A 17,780-nucleotide genomic window follows, 5' to 3' on the forward strand; every position below is an offset into this window, starting at 1 on the left:
AGGCTTTAGGCCTCGTGTAGTCACTGTCCCTCGTAATGAGCAATCCCAGCAAAGGAACAGACCATGTGGTATCTTCACTGGTACTGCTGCGTATGTTTTCGGTGTTCATAGTGAAAATGGTTTGGTACTGGCTAGACATTTCGAGCGAAATTTAGTTCAGTTCAATAAATATTTGGCTGTCATTTTTATTGACTGTCCTCACTCGTAACCGAATACCATGTCAGTGCAACACTTGCTGGAAGACTAGCAAGTGACACCTTTGGCAGGCTTTAGGCCTCGTGTAGTCACTGTCCCTCGTAATGAGCAATCCCAGCAAAGGAACAGACCATGTGGTATCTTCACTGGTACTGCTGCGTATGTTTTCGGTGTTCATAGTGAAAATGGTTTGGTACTGGCTAGACATTTCGAGCGAAATTTAGTTCAGTTCAATAAATATTTGGCTGTCATTTTTATTGACTGTCCTCACTCGTAACCGAATACCATGTCAGTGCAACACTTGCTGGAAGACTAGCAAGTGACACCTTTGGCAGGCTTTAGGCCTCGTGTAGTCACTGTCCCTCGTAATGAGCAATCCCAGCAAAGGAACAGACCATGTGGTATCTTCACTGGTACTGCTGCGTATGTTTTCGGTGTTCATAGTGAAAATGGTTTGGTACTGGCTAGACATTTCGAGCGAAATTTAGTTCAGTTCAATAAATATTTGGCTGTCATTTTTATTGACTGTCCTCACTCGTAACCGAATACCATGTCAGTGCAACACTTGCTGGAAGACTAGCAAGTGACACCTTTGGCAGGCTTTAGGCCTCGTGTAGTCACTGTCCCTCGTAATGAGCAATCCCAGCAAAGGAACAGACCATGTGGTATCTTCACTGGTACTGCTGCGTATGTTTTCGGTGTTCATAGTGAAAATGGTTTGGTACTGGCTAGACATTTCGAGCGAAATTTAGTTCAGTTCAATAAATATTTGGCTGTCATTTTTATTGACTGTCCTCACTCGTAACCGAATACCATGTCAGTGCAACACTTGCTGGAAGACTAGCAAGTGACACCTTTGGCAGGCTTTAGGCCTCGTGTAGTCACTGTCCCTCGTAATGAGCAATCCCAGCAAAGGAACAGACCATGTGGTATCTTCACTGGTACTGCTGCGTATGTTTTCGGTGTTCATAGTGAAAATGGTTTGGTACTGGCTAGACATTTCGAGCGAAATTTAGTTCAGTTCAATAAATATTTGGCTGTCATTTTTATTGACTGTCCTCACTCGTAACCGAATACCATGTCAGTGCAACACTTGCTGGAAGACTAGCAAGTGACACCTTTGGCAGGCTTTAGGCCTCGTGTAGTCACTGTCCCTCGTAATGAGCAATCCCAGCAAAGGAACAGACCATGTGGTATCTTCACTGGTACTGCTGCGTATGTTTTCGGTGTTCATAGTGAAAATGGTTTGGTACTGGCTAGACATTTCGAGCGAAATTTAGTTCAGTTCAATAAATATTTGGCTGTCATTTTTATTGACTGTCCTCACTCGTAACCGAATACCATGTCAGTGCAACACTTGCTGGAAGACTAGCAAGTGACACCTTTGGCAGGCTTTAGGCTTCGTGTAGTCACTGTCCCTCGTAATGAGCAATCCCAGCAAAGGAAGAGACCATGTGGTATCTTCACTGGTACTGCTGCGTATGTTTTCGGTGTTCATAGCGAAAATGGTTTGGTACTGGCTAGACATTTCGAGTGAAATTTAGTTCAGTTCAATAAATATTTGGCTGTCATTTTTATTGACTGTCCTCACTCGTAACCGAATACCATGTCAGTGCAACACTTGCTGGAAGACTAGAAAATGATAGCTTTGGGAGGCCAGATGTAAGTTTTTGGTTTCGTGTAATCGCCGGCGCTTACAGCGAGCAATCGCAGCAAAGGAACGGAGTATGCAGGAGCTTCACTGGTAGTACTATGCACATTTTCTCTTTTCACAGTAGAAATGGTTTTGTAGCCAGTCAGGCATTTCAAGCAAAATTGAGTTCCGTTTGGTAAACATTAAGTTGCCATTTTTGTTAACTGTGCTCACTTCTAATGAAATTGCATGTTGCGACAATGAGACAAAGTAGCAAATGAAGGTTCTGGCAGGTAGATTTAGCTGCCAATTTTGTTACAAAAAGTCACATTGTGTGGAAAACGAAAGTCAAAGTGGATGTCGTAATGAGCATCACGGAACAAAATTTTAGACATTAGAGACGTATTATCGGAGAGAGATCATTCGGTTTCCAGAGGCTGTCAAACGGACTCGATAATTAATTTGATCGTAAATATGCCTACGAACATTTTGCGTCTGGCTCTTTTGCGTAATGTTCGTGATACTGCGATATTACAGAAAACGTGTGCCCCCCGAGGACTCGTACATGTTTGGCTTTCTCGAGGATGCGTAGGCGTCCACATCAAACGTCAAAACGAGGGACACAACGCAACGGCGATCGACGAAGGTGCCCAGTCCCAGAGCAGAACTTTTGTTGCGTAGGCAGTACGTCTATCCAGTCCCCCAGTTTATTATCCGTAGCACTCTTGAATGACATATATGACGCTCTGCACCACTTCCACCTTCAAAAAAAAAAAAAAAAAGAAAGAACAACTGAGAAATCACACGAACGCCAGAAGAGCACATACAGCCGAAATTATACCTCCCAAACACGCAGGTTGCCAACCCTACTTTTGCTAGGAAGAGGGATAGACTAAAGAGCCGTGAAGGTATAAAGGGGGGACGACTCACCTACTTTATACCTCCCGGCGAAGTGTCAGGTATATGGTTGAGACATGACACTCATTTACACCATATGAAAGGTTGACAATTAGTCCAGGTGGTATAGATAACGTTAAATGACTCTCGATTGCACCCCACTTATCCCTGTTTTAGTCCTTTCTGGCTGACAGTGTATCTTCGACTTGAGCGAACACGTACGAAGCGAACGAAGAGTGACGCAGATGTCGAATAGCTGGATGCTCCTCAGTTGTGCCTTCGCATCATTTGTAATCTTACCTTATTCCCCGGCATTATTTTGCTGTGCTTAAGCCAGCACTCATTCTGTATTACCAAATTCTGGGCCCACACACAGTGGCACTACACAGCGTCCAACATGGCCGCTTACACAAAGCCGTTACGAGACCTTGAAAATACGACTGTACGTCCATCCTTCTTGTCAGATGCAACTGCCACCGCAGATGAACCATCGACACTATTCTTCCTCATAGTTATTACTGCAAACCATTCGTCGTCGACTCGGCGTGACATATTTAAACAAATAACCGACAGGAACGCTCACGGCATGAGAAGAGCTCCACAAGAGAGAAGGACTACTCCTTCTCTCTTGCCCTGGCCCGGTAATCCAGAAGATGTGGGTTCGAGTCCTACAGCTGACTAACCTTTTCAGTGACTTTCATCTTTCATCGTTCACAGCTCTATGTCCTGAGCCGCCTCCGAGGACGGTTCTGCTGTGTCGAGTTTTGACTCGAGTCTCAGGGCGTCGCTAGTATTGAGCGCGTTTGATGCAACGCTCGGAAACTCTAAGCGAGCTCGAGTAGCAATGCGAACCCGATTTTGCGGTGAGTGTAGTTGGTGCAGCCTAGGGGGGGGGGGGGGGGCTACTACATTGCTGTGGTTTACTCAAGTGCTCCATCCACAGAAAGCAGTGTCATTCCCTGCACTGCTACCTCGCACACCTTTTGTCACCTGCTTAAGTGAGTTGGTGCAGGCATCTGTGCCAGGCTTGGACTACCCCAATGCGACTCACAATGTAACCGTCTTTTTTTTTCGCAGGGCGTACGTCGCACTTCTGGAGGGTGAAGTTCATGTGTGGCAACGTAGAAGACTGGCCGAGTTTGTACAAATTCATGATTCGTGACTGAGGAGAGTAAACAGATAAGCATACACAACAGACACGGGCGGACGCAAACTGCCAACTGAACATTTATTAGGAAACTCGTAAAAGCTACAAGTTCCTAGTCACGACGTTCACGGGGGAAAACTATTTCACCAGCTCCCGTGGCATAGTGGTTAGGATGATCGCTTTCGACGCCGAGCATGGGAGGTGACACGGTTTCGAATCCTGTCACCGGCTGTGCTGTCTCAGGTTTTCCCTGGGTTTTCCGAAGACTTTTCAGACGAATGTCGGCACAGTTGACCCCGAAAGTCGGCCCAGGAATATGCACCCAGGCAGAGGGGCATACTAGCCCCTGTCCCCCACTCCTTCCTGCTATCCTCACTTCATATGTCCACGTTCGTACGCCACTCACAGCCACAGTTGCTTCGCGGCGCTAACACACACACACAAACTAGTTGATAGCCCGATAACACCATTCAAGACGTACTGACACACGTAGGGCCCCATCTACTGATTTCTTCGGCCTCCAAAATTTCCATTGCGCGTGCGTCACGATTTCTCTCTATACTATACAACTACCAGGTAGCATATGTTGGCATCCGCACGTGCTACTTTGGTGAGCAAACCATCCCTCAATATTGTCATTAATGTTGTTTTGATTCTCACGTAATCTGTTACGTGTCCTCATCTGGTTACGCTCCTCAGTTATGTCATGCGCAACACAGAACTTATGGAATAATTATATCTACTAAATTAAGGTGACCTCAAGCGTGCTCCTTCTTGATGTGGTATAGAAAGTTATCATCCCGAGGTCTTCATTACGGGACTGGCTACTGAAATCTCTAAAAGCACCAAAGGGCTTTCAGACACTGGGTGCGGTTCATTGCCCTGCAGGGTCCTCTGGAAACAGAAGTATTCTTCTACGAGTTGTACTTGGCCAAATATAGACATCCGAGCAAGGATCGAGACATCTCGATCGCACACCCGAACAAGGCACACACACGACTGACACACATACAGGCTGGTGCAAGCACGTGACCTCTCCGCGTCCCTGGCGGCATCACGTGCTGTGCTGTACCAGCCCGGTGCATTTCATTATTCACCGCACTAATTTTTCACGCTTGTGCTACCCTCCCCGCTCGCTGTAAAATTGGAAATAAAGGCTGGCAAGTTTCATGCAGCTTACGCTTATCTGCGATGACCTGCGACGAAGTGTCTCAATCCTTTTAAGATGCAATTTCCCCTTACAGAGCAGGTACAGTTGCTGGTACAACATTATACGACAAAATACTCACCGGGGAAGGTGTTTGCAGACACCTGGGAAGTAAGGATATGAGAGTCCGTGGACAGGGGTACTTAGTTCGTTTAGCAGTAGTAGCAACGGTGCCCGTTGCCACTCGACGGTTACCAAATCCAAAAGGAAACGGTAGACGCATCCCAAGAACAACAGAAAAAAAATGTCACAAGCATTCTCCCAGTCGAAAAAAAAAGGAATTTGTCCAATTAGAATTTCTAATTGGTATGAATGGGAAGCAACAGGTCCCAACTCAAAACCTGTTGAATCTTTCAGTTCCAACTGGACTATTCATTTGGTAATTAGGCACCATTTGGAAGGTTCATTGGGCTTCACTCACTCCAACTGGACATTCAGTTGGACATTGTGTAGGGGAACTCCAATTCCATTTGGTCTCACGCTCTCCAACTGGTCACCTCGATTCGCGGGCAAATAGCAACTGTTGGCCGATTGGCAACAGATTCCCATGTAAACTTGTAAAGTAAGTGATGTATGACTCAGTATTTTCGGTACAATTAGTCAGTGCATGTGTGCCTAAACTATTCAAGCTATCAATAAGCAACAGTAATTTAATTAATGTCGTCACTATTTTATATTTTAAGGATTAGTTGTCTTCCGAACGCCGAGATTTTTCGGTACAAATTGCAAAAAATGGGTAAATAGCTTTCATAGCCACAGCTGGATGGAATATAAAATGATAATTGCAAAGAAAGCTCGTGGTTCTATATCGCACGGGCAAAACTTTCGCTGTCTTCACTTCAGTTTTAAACCGAAACTTTGATGCTCATATCGTCACGTCTGACGCAGCGCATCGGCATCACCCAGAAGCTGTCTGAACGAGTTTCCGTTGGCGTCGATCGTGTCGTTTGTGCAGCTCCGTGAATGACGTGTTTCGTCTGGTTTTTCGAACAGTGTAAGAACGTGAACATTATTGTATCCGTGTCGTGGGCTGCCGTGTTATGCGTAGAATTTTCTTTTCGCATCCATGCACCAGCTGAGTTACGAGAAAGGACAAGCGGCCCGTGTAGGACAGTTGCGAATTTCACGAACTCCCAAATCTGAGCTGAGGTGGCTGAACGTATTGGTAACTCGAGAGATGTGTACCTTTATCTGACCCCCCCCCCCACTTTTTATGATGTGTCATCGGCTTGCACCAGATAGCTCATAACTATTCATAATATGACAGTTGTAAGGCACTTTGTTCAGGGCAATTCTAGACAACAAGGAAGTCCAAACGTACAACAAACAAGAAGTTGTTACCTCCTACATATTGTCACGCGATGAAAACAGACGAGCGAGACGGCGAATAATCGGCGAACGCTATATTCTAACTGCTTAGGTGGCTAACACAAGAGCGCAGAGAACTAAGGTAAAGAATGCTCCGGCTGGGAGGCCACAAGCTTTTATACACACCGGCGAACATTGTAGAAAGTGAAGAACATCGGTGAAGAAGAGAAGCTTCTCCTAGGTGGTCGATCCGGCCATGAGATTAATGCGAGCGAAGGAAACGATGCTTCTGGAAACATCGCTCGGTAATCAGCGCGGCCTGTCGTGGATCTCAGCCCGTCGCTCGACGCCTCCCCGCCCGCTGCCGCTGTTCCGTGTGGTCGCTTCAAAGATGATACGTGGCATTGCCCCCTCCGTAGACGTGGCATTGTCCCGATGCTTGAACTTGTGCTATAGCAGATTCGGCGGGCGTTCCGGGCTCTCGAGGTAGCCAATTTTCTTCTGGTTCCGGGGATCGTCCAATCTACCTGGAGTAATAGGGCTTTCGGCGAACAACTTGAACTATTTCATGGGTCGCCGAGAATCTGTGCTGTCTTGACGCACTACTTCATATTCCACCTCTCCTATGCTTCGGAGTATTTTGTATGGGCCGAAATAGCGTTTTTGAAGTTTCTCGCTTAACCTTCGTCATCGGATCGGAGTTCACACCCATACCAGATCTCCTGGGCTAAACTGTTTCGTCGACGTAGATTGTACCTTCTCGTATCCTCGAGGTGTTGCTGTCCGATCAGTAGCCTGGCGAGCTTCCTCGGCTTGTTGGGTGAAGTCCAGGGCATCGCTTTCTTCTTCACTGGGCTAGTGAGACAGCATCGCGTCGAGCATCGTTGCTGCATCACGTCCGTGCACAAGGTGAAACGGCGTGAACCCGGTTGTTTCTTGGACTGCAGTGTTGTAAGCGAACGTGACGTACGGCAGTATTTCGTCTCACGTCTTGTGCTCTACGTCGACGTACATCGAAATCATGTCGGCAAGAGTTTTGTTTAGCGGCTCGGTGAGGCCGTTTGTTCGTGGATGGTACGCCGTAATTCTGCGGTGGACGGTATGGCTGAGGCGGATAATTTCTTGGGTGAGTCTTCTTGTGAATGCTGTTCCTCTGTCGGTAATAATGGTCGTGGGAGCTCTGTGCCGGAGTACAATGCATTCAAAGAACTTCACCACTTCAGCGGCAATCCCTTGAGGGAGGGCTTTTGTCTCGGCGTAGCGTGTTAAGTAGTCCGTCGCCACGATTATCCAACGATTTCCTGAACACGATCTCGGGAAGGGTCCGAGTAGGTCAATCCTCACCTGCTCAAACGGTGCCGACGGCGGCGGAATCGGCTGAAGGCATTCAGACGTACGCACTGGTGGCGTTTTTCGGCGTTGACATTCCCTGCACGTTCTCACGTAATGATGGACAGCTTTGGCTAGCTTTGGTCAGTATATTTTTTCCTTATGCGGGCCAGTGCTCTGCTGTACACCAGGTGACCGGAAGACGGCTCGTCGTGACAGGATACGAGAATTTCCGGGCGCATCCCCGAAGGTACAACTAGAAGCCATGTAGCGCCTTGTGGTTCGTGATTCTGCTTGTAGAGGATACCGCTACTGACAGGCAAAAATGACAGAAGTTTAGCACTCGCAAGTGAATAAAAAGTGGTTAAAGAGATTGAAACATTTATTTTATTCAAAAACAAGCTTTCGGACGGAGTCCGTCGTTCATCAGGTGTGATCGTCTGAAGACGCCAGGGACGTTGCCAGCCCGAGTGCTAATCGACCCGACGGGTCTCTCAGGCCGGCGAGCCACCATAGAGCATGATGGTCTGTAACTACTTTGAACGGGCGTCCGTATAAGTAGGAACGCAGCTTTTTGTTTGCCTATATAAGTGCAAGGCACTCCTTCTCTGTTGCCGAGTAGTTTTTCTCGGCCCTGGATAGCGTTCTACTTCCGTAAGCGATGACACGTTCGAGGCCAACTCGTAGTTTAACCAGCACTGCCTCGAAACCTTCATTGCTTGTGTCGGTATGTATTTCGGTTTCGGCGTTGCGGTTGAAGTGTGCCAGCACAGGTGCAGTTTGGAGGCGTGTCTTTAATTCGTCGAAGGCCCGTTGTTGCGCTTCGCGCCACTCAAAAGAAGCGCCACCCTTCGTCAGTGCGTTGAGCGGTGACGCGGTTTTCGAGAAACTTGAGATGAAGCGGGCGATAGTAGGCGCAGAGACCAAGGAAGCTTCGTACGACTTTAACTTTAGAAGGAACGTGGTAATTGGCGATAACCGCTGTCTTTTCGGAATCCTTGCGTATGCCGTTGCCGCTTACGAGATGGCCGAGAAACATGAGTACTTGGTAGGCGAACCGACATTTTTTTCAGGTTTTAGCGATAGTCCGGCAGCTCTGATTGCTTCGAGAACTTGCTTCAGCCGTTCTACATGTTCCTCGAATGTTCTTGCGAGGACCACGACGTCGTCGAGGTACACAAGACAGGTTTGCCATTTTAACCCTGCCAGTACGGTGTCCATGACCCGCTGAAACGTAGCTGGAGCTGTGGAGAGGTCGAACGGCGTAACCTTGAATTCGTAAAGCCCATCCGGAGTAACGAAGGCCGTGTTCTCACGATGGCGTTCGTCGACTTCCACTTGCCAGTACCCCGTCTTGAGGTCCACCGTTGAGAAGAACTTCGCATTTTGGAGACGATCGAGTATGTCGTCGATGCGTGGTAACGGGTAAACGTCCTTCTTCGTGACCTCGTTGAGTTTTCCGCAGTCGACGCAGGCAATATGTTTCTGTGTCATATTCTCTGATCGAACCATAGATGTAGCCATTCGTGGCAGACCCGGCTGGGCAACTTCTTTAAAATTGGAAGCCTTATTGAGCTCACCTGGACCATTTGACGTAATCATTTGGATTGGTAGAGTGTATGGGACTAATTGGTAAGCCCCTGCTTGCCAGATATTTGTAATGGGGGACCAATTGGTTCCAAATGGTTTCAGTCCAATGGGTGACGAAAACACACCCGGAATCCCAATTGACTTGAATTGGAAAATGTCCAATCAGACCAATTCTTTTTTTTGTTTTGTTTTCAAATGAGAATTCCACGATGAAGGATGAAAGTCACTGAAAAGGTCAGCCAGCTGTAGGAATGGAAGTCGCTGAGAAGGCGTGTTAGCTTAGCTAATTGGTAGAGCCCTGGACCGGCAATCCAGAACCGGCAATCCTGGACCGGCAATCCAGGGTTCGAGTCCTACAGATGGCTAACCTTTTCAGTGACTTTCATCCTTCATCGTTAATTTCTTAGGCAAATTGATGCTCTGTATGTATTTGTCCCTTCTATGTTGTTCCAGCCTCAGAACGTCAGTTCTGTCATGTTCATCAGTTGCCGCCTGCGTCGATCCCGTCGTATGATTGTGTGTGTCAGTGAGAAAAATGTAAGAGTGAAAGGAGGATAAGTGAGAGAGAGTGGCTGGTTTGTCCCTTCAGATGACGCACCCTGGAAGTCGCTGAGAAGGCGTGTTAGCTTAGCTAATTGGTAGAGCCCTGGACCGGCAATCCAGAACCGGCAATCCTGGACCGGCAATCCAGGGTTCGAGTCCTACAGATGGCTAACCTTTTCAGTGACTTTCATCCTTCATCGTTAATTTCTTAGGCAAATTGAGGCTCTGTATGTAGCTGTCACTTCTATGTTGTTCCAGCCTCAGAACGTCAGTTTTGTCATGTTCATCAGTTGCCGCCTGCGTCGATCCCGTCGTATGAATGTGTGTGTGAGTGAGAAAAATGTAAGAGTGAAAGGAGGATAAGTGAGAGAGAGAGTGCTGGTTTGTCCCTTCAGGTGACGCACCCTGAAAGTCGCTGAGAAGGCGTGTTAGCTTAGCTCAATTGGTAGAGCCCTGAACCGGCAATCCAGAAGATGAGGGTTCGAGTCCTACAGATGGCTAACCTTTTCAGTGACTTTCATCCTTCATCGTTAATTTCTTGGGCAGATTGAGGCTTTGTATGTATTTGTCCCTTCCAGCCTCAGAACATCAGTTCTGTCATGGGAATTCCAGTTTACAATTTAGACTGATCCTGCACATTCACAATCTATTAAATCTGAACTAAATACATAAAAGTAGTTGTACAACATCTAGTCACTAATAAGATATCTTGTAGGTGACATACTAACTTATAACACATACGATTTAGTAACGTAAGCAGATGCCTCCCAAGAAAGCAAACCATTATTCAGTAGTTTGTTGAACAAAGAAGGTAGGTTCACGGTCTTTATTTCCGCAAGTGAAAAGCCTGTTGCTAGACAGTTACTAGTTACAACACCTTTAGCAACGAGCAACCAGTCCGTACGTGTGCTAATTGTAAATTACTGTCAAAGTTTACTGCGAGTGTTGTCCATGATTAAACAATGCTAAGATACACGGCTGGTGTTGCGATTAAACTTATTCAATTCGGCTCGGAATTTGCCGTAAAAAACCGTCTTGGAAATGCAAAAGACAAATACAGGCATGTAAATAGTGAATCCAATTGAGTTGAACTGCAGTTCCCATACTCGGCGAATACTGTCATCGTTGCTAGCAACAGCGTGTAACCTTTAACCAAAGTCCCGGCGCAGCCTTGACTGGTCCGTATAGAGGAGGGTCTCGCAGCCTCTGGTTCTTAAAGTATGACGCACGGGTCTTGCTGAGGTTGGAAGAACAACAAATGCCATTACAATTCATACAAAGCAGGAGTATAGGGAAGAATCTTTGCACTGCGTCAAGAAGCGGTATAACAGTTTCACAAGGGAGAAACAATTAACTGATTATGGTTATTGTTGATGTTCTTCTTAATTTTGTTAATTATTATATTTAGCTATTCTTCTTCGCAGAGACGGGCTACCCGAGTGCGCGCATTGGTGGGAACTCCTTTCTGTACTGTAAATCCTTATCTCCTGCCCGTTGTATCAACCACTTCGCCATCGTCACTTCCCGGAGGAATCACCTACAGCTCCACCAAGCGCAAATTCCGTGTGATAAAACAATTTTACTCTCTAGCAGCATCTACAATGTTCGTTAGAAACACCGCTTTGTTAAGCGCGCCTCGTAATTTTAAGCAAACCGTCTTCTTGAAAGCATAATACTTGGGTTAATTTGTATCACGTACTGCTTACAACCTTATCACTCCATTTATAAGTGATGAGACTCTTAACAGTGTTTTGACGCATTACGGCCTTGTCCCTGATGCGCCATAAAAATGCTAATCATCATCATCATTCTTGTGCATTATTATTGTAGTTTGTAGTGTTATACAGGTGCATTTATAGAAGGTGCTTCTCGAGGAGTGGGCGAAATTTTCAAAAACTAATGGATCATTTCTCCTTTGGGAACTAGGTTGCAGCACGTATGAAGGATATGGTCCATTTCGACGCGACACTGTTTTTTACAGCCAGCGTCAACATCATACCAGCTTTCTGTATTTGATTTGCTCTATTAGCCCCTCTATTGGCTTTATTTTGCTTTTGCTTTCAAGGTTCGTTACGTTCATCAATATTATTACGTTATGTCATGATATGTTATTAATATTATTATTATAAATAATATGAATATAAATATTTCGGTGATTTAAAACGCAATGTTGCAGAGTGGATGTCCGAGGCTTGCAATCCTAAAAACAGAAACCGGTGCGTGCTCCTGTGTCGCTGTTTCCTTCAGCTACTGTACAGCTCGAAGAAGAGTGAACTTGAACACGCCTCGGAGCGGGAAGAGAGACACTCTAGCGTCTTAGGAGAAACAAAGGAAAAGAGTGTTCCCAGTGTCCCACTTGTGTTGCGGAGGAGTCCTCCTTGACACGCGCTGCTGCATCGGCAATACCCTCACCTATGGTTGTCATCAAGGCGCTTGTTTGGGTCTTGCAGCAAGTATGCAAGGGTGTGCACTGGTCTATATTGCGCCGATACGATGCCGTTATCTCAGTGATACACGCAGAGGAAGCACGCCTCTGCGTAATCGCCGCAAGCCAAACCAGATGTCGCGATGATAACAATAGCCGAGGGCAATCTCCAGTCAACAGCTCGTGGCTAGGTGGACACCCTCGAGGCTCATGTGGGAGAGTCCTAGCACTATTTTCGTTTACTTCTCCTAAGCGCCGCTGAGGTGGCGCTCTTCCCGCTCCGCAGGTAGGAGCGCATTCCAGTTAACTCTGCTTCAAGCTGCACCTGCCTACCCTGAGCGATACAACCGCATTGTGCTTGTGCGCACACTTGCGAACAACAGCCATGTATGATTTCGCGGCGTGAAATAGGACCAGATGATCTAGAAAAAAAAAGATAAGATAACATACACAGCGCGCCCAACTTCGTTGGCCTTGCTGTTTCCTGGCAAGGGTCGGACTGGGACTTTTGCACGTAGGGTGTTGTTTTGTACTGACTGTATGTGCTTACCTGACTTTCACGTAGTTGAAATTCTCTGCACAATTCAGCCTTCTCGTCCTCATGTCTTCGCCTCTCTTCTTCAATCAGCTAACGTAGAATGCAACGGTCAGTTCATGGATATAGGCGCATTTATTATCTAGGCAACAGTTTGTTTCTTTTTTGACACTTGGGGCCTGGGATCACCAACACCGATAAACATTTGAACCGAGATCAGCGGTCCCTCAACTGGAATTTAGCCCTGAGCTGTGCTTCGCCAACGGCAGTTACTGCCAATCAAAACATTCACCACGATAAACACTAACTAAGAAAGAACTGAGTGTCAATTTGAAGTTTTAGCAACTCTTGATATCGGTTCAATGTTAACCCCCGTTTGTGAAACCGGGCCTGTTCAACTAGAGCTAACGTATAATCAATTCATCAGAGAACTGTGCACGCCCAGTATTGTTCCTTGTGTATATAAACGACATAACTAAATCTGTATAGGGCTGGGTACGCTTAACAGTATAACGCGAGCGCGTGGCCGAAGGGAAGCCAGCGCCGTCCGATTTGACGCTGCGTTCGAGATATTCCGTCTGTGAGCATGTCCGCTTCCTTTGGACTCAAGCTGTGGCCACTTCGACTGCTCTTGTGGCATGCTTCTCCTTTGCCGTCGTTTATCTGCTGTGCGCTCTCGCGCAAGTAGCGCATAGCAATGCGACGGTATTCGTGATCCAAATGAGTGCTAGCGGCTTAGGACAGTGCTATCAGAACTCCTCCCTCGCAGCCTGTTATTGTATTAGTAATACAGTGGTATTCCAAATGATACTGATATACAATACATTAATAGTAATAAAAATAGTATACTGCTCCGCCCTGGTGCATTGCCGAGAAGCAAGAAGAACGGCTGGAAAGGGCGGATGTGGGATTGCAAATAAGTGTTTCTTGGGATGTCCTGTCTCATCACTCGTCTATGGTCGGTTGTAGAAAACTACCAGACATCGCGCTCATTGTTGCCAGGGTGCACTCAGGAACCATAAGCAACACGGGGTTGTCCAGACCGTTTATGAAGTTTCCTCATTTTCAGGACAGTATTGGGTAATGAATTCCAGTGTTCTAGTGTGCGTATGAAGAACTACTACTTAAGGCGGACTCATGAAGTACAGTTTACATCCGCTTCCGGTGAGGGATGGCAGCACCGCCAGAAAATTGTTTCATTTGTCCTGCTTTCTTCCCACCCTCTAAGGAAGTGGTCTAATCGGCCGCAGTCTGCAGGAGATGCTAGCAAACGCGAAAAACTTTATTTTCATTCTCAGAGATCTGGAAAACTGCAGTAAGTTTTATCCAAGTACCAAGTACTGGTCACACATGATCAAATCGAAACCAGTGCTAGAAACACCAAGGAACACACAGGACGGACGCAGTGTACATTTATACATTTGTTGAAAGTACAGTGCGTCGGTCCTGTGTCGTCCTTATTGCTTTTAGCGATTTTATCGAATTTGTCGACTGCAATCATTTTCTTGACCGTCACTGTAAGGAATGGTTTATGCTTGGCCCAGATATCGCGGTTGTGCGTGCTTCGAGCAAAGTTTTGTTGCACTTCCCGTAGATTCCCATATGTTGAAAATATTGCAAGCTTTAATTTGCTTAAAACTCACTGGAGCGCTTCGGGCCTTCAAAATTATGTCATTCCCTAGACAAAGTCGAGAGGAACACGCAAGTTCCCGTTTCGTGTAGAAAGTTAGCAAAGTATTCGAGAAGTCCGAGAACAAAAATTCCTCATAGACCTTCTTAGAAAGTGAGCCCACCTAAATTACATTGGTTCCTGCTAAAACGGGGGTTGACAATTGATCCCAATGACCCAGCCATGCTGTCCTCACAATAGCAGGTCTTACACAATCTGGTAACCGAAATGCAAGAGATGAGAAGCCTGCGGCGTGATTCTAATGTCGGATGGCTATTCCACTGCTGCGTAGTCAAGGTTTGATCTGAGAGGAGCATTATATGCTACAATTTTCCCATCTATTGGTGCATTTTATATTGCACGCCTGAACACGAACGCCACAGTTTTCACTGCAGAGCTTTACGCCATACTCCTGGCTCTGCGGCACATTCAACAAAACGACCTTCAAAATTCAGTTATTTACTCCGATTCGCTAAGCTCTGTGCGTGGGCTGCTTTCATGCTCTGACACCAATAATCACCTCGTCAAGCGAGTTCGTGCGCTTGCGACTCAGCTTTCTTCCCGATGCTCTTCAATCTGTCTCTGCTGGGTCCCCAGCCACATTGGGATCCTGGGGTATAAACGAGCCAACCGTGACGCTCGGCGAGCGTTTGCATAAGAGGAGTGATCTCTAGGACTACCCTACCAAGACATCCTGCCAGTGTTAAAGAGAGCTGTCTACACACAGTGGCAGCAGGAGTGGGACATGGCAGAAAATAACAAGCTACACGTCACACAGCCACACCGTTTCCCCCCGCACATCAACAGATCCTCCGAAGTTCTTTACGCGAGATTGAGGATTGGGCACACATGGCTCACACATAACCACCTACTCCAGAGGTCAGGATCCGCAAGCTTGCGCGCACTGCGGTGACAGCTTGATTGTCTTGCACGTACACTCCTAAAAAAAGGGTGTACTTTAACTCCTTTCCTTGCCACATATATAACACCCTTTTGGAGAGTACAATTACGCTCAAAAGGGTGTCTCCTCACTCCTTCAACGGGGTAGCATAACACCTTCTCCCTGCAGGGGAGTAATATTACTCTCCAGTAGAAAGGGAGTGGGGAGAAAGGTGTTATGCTACTCCCTTGAGGGAGTGAGGGGACACCCTTTTGAGCGTAATTGTACTCTCCAAAAGGGAGTTATATATGTAGCAAAAAAGTAGTTAAAGTACACCCTTTTTTAAGAGTGTACTGACATCCTGCCCTTATTTCGAACACCAACGCCAACAGTATTTCACCGCATTCTACAGATACCATGTCCCATTCCACCCAGCCCTTCTACTGGCTGACACTCCTCTTGTGCCGTTTAATAATGTCATCCAGTTTTTGACTATGTGTGGGTGACTTAGTCACATGTAGATGTTAAGTATTGCTCCGCTTTTCTCTAATATCACCGAACTCCTCATGTAAATATCTAATCCTGGATCACGTCATCGCTCACACTTGTAGATAGCTCTCAAGTGCCATACTCACTTGTTATCATCATCCTCCTCTCTCTCTTATCCTGGACCATCTCATCGCTCCATACCTGTAGATAGCTTTTAACTACCACACACACTCTCTCTCACATCATCTCTCCCATAACCATTTCCCACACACTCACCATAGTTTTGGCGCTCTATGGCCTTTGTTGCCGTTGTGCCATTAAACGCATAATATCTCTCTGTCTCTCTCTCACGTGCGCGCATTTTATATTTTTATTTTTTCATAAGCCATTGTTCTCTTAACGCTCTATCCGTTCCTCCTTATCCAGAACTTCGTTCGAAATTGCGATGTTTCGGTATGATGTGGTGCACAGCTCTACTCTGGTTGCTCCACCTCACGACATGTTGCCCACACATATTCGAACCATTAATCGAAGATATGTTGGAAACGACAAAAGAACGACAAGAAAATAGCTTTTTGTTAATTATCGGAGTCGGAAACCTTATTTTTTCGGTAAGCAGCCCGTTTATTATCGCAAAAAAATGAGAATAATGTGTGTTGTAACAGAGCTATGAGAAATGTCAAAAGAGAACAAAGTATTGAATTTACCTTTTTCAAATCTAAGTTGTGCGCTTCGGCCACATCTCTCATCTCCTTGGCACGTCTCTCGCTCTCCTCCTGAAACATCTAACAGAGAAAAGGAGCTTGATTAGCGCGGGAAAAAAAAAAAAAAAATGAACGGAAATCGTGATGAACATCATGCACTTGTCCCAATCTACTTTTTGTTCCTGTACGATTCTTTTTTTCTCTTTCGGCGAATTTGTGTGCTGATATTCCGTGCGCACTGTAAATTACGATGCTTCGCATTATTATGGTAAGTGAGAGCTTGTTGTCGAGGCTTGTTATGAACTAGATGCTCTCGGAAGCGAACTCTACATCACGACAACCTGACAAACCTCAAATTCACAAAGCGCTGTGATGCCATCAAATTTCTAGTAAGCTACTTTGAATGCCGTGAATGTCCCAATCAAGAAAACCAAACTTGGAAATAGTCAGACGTGATGCTGAGACAACGGTAATGACGAATGAATTTAGAATCGCAATTAAATTTCTTAATGGTAGACATCTCCCTGTTTGAAAAGAAATGTCATACTGTTATCGACAGCGCCACCAATTTGGTAGAGTCCAACTATGCTGGAAGCTGTGGGCGAACAAGGTCACCCCCGAAAGCCACGTTTCTTTTTTTTTTCTTTTTTTTTTGTGGGGGGACATCTTCAGTCCCTCTTTTCTTTCAATAGGAAGCAGCCAACAAGAGCCCATTCGTGGAACCCAGTCCTCCCCCCCTTTCCGAAAATTATTTCGGTTTCAGTCAGTCTACCAATGTCATGATGACGTTTCTCGGGTAGAGGGCTATTAGATTCTGTTTTTTGCAAACGTTCACGGCACGTCGGTTACACAGCGGAGGCAAGTTACGACTGCATTTCCGCTAAAAGGTGCCCCGGTCGGCAGACACTCTCGCTTAGGGCTTACCCTCGCTTAGGGCTGACTACAAGTCACATGACTGCAGGTAAAATCATAAAAAGTGACATTGTAACCATTACCTTCTCCATTCTTGCTTGGTATTCACGTTGACAAAGCTCTCGCTCCTCAGCGACCCGGTTCTTCATTTCCTGCACACAATGAGGCTTATAGGACGACACACAAGCTCAGGAACGCGCATAATAACTCGACTTACATGGCTATACTCCCTCAGCATATTGCGAGTGCGTTTCAAGGTGTCGTAGCGACTATTCAGCTCCTGCAACGAAAATATCAACTTTTTATATATGTATGTT

At 46.2% G+C, this 17,780-nt stretch overlaps 1 protein-coding gene across 1 annotated transcript in view; it reads right to left on the bottom strand.

The window, feature by feature from the left end:
• Positions 1–10,661: 10,661 nt before the first annotated feature.
• Positions 10,662–17,780, bottom strand: part of LOC135376401 (atlastin-2-like) — a 35,622-nt gene continuing 28,503 nt past the window's right edge. The window contains exons 9-13 of the mRNA XM_064608911.1: positions 17,681–17,743; positions 17,547–17,615; positions 16,555–16,632; positions 12,825–12,902; positions 10,662–11,086 (exon numbers count right to left, since the gene is read on the bottom strand). Of these exons, the coding sequence (XP_064464981.1) occupies positions 11,063–11,086; positions 12,825–12,902; positions 16,555–16,632; positions 17,547–17,615; positions 17,681–17,743 (312 nt within the window). The 3' untranslated portion in view covers positions 10,662–11,062. The remainder of the gene's footprint in view (positions 11,087–12,824; positions 12,903–16,554; positions 16,633–17,546; positions 17,616–17,680; positions 17,744–17,780) is intronic.

Source organism: Ornithodoros turicata, chromosome 1, assembly GCF_037126465.1.
Source record: "Ornithodoros turicata isolate Travis chromosome 1, ASM3712646v1, whole genome shotgun sequence".
Lineage (NCBI taxonomy): Eukaryota > Metazoa > Arthropoda > Arachnida > Ixodida > Argasidae > Ornithodoros > Ornithodoros turicata.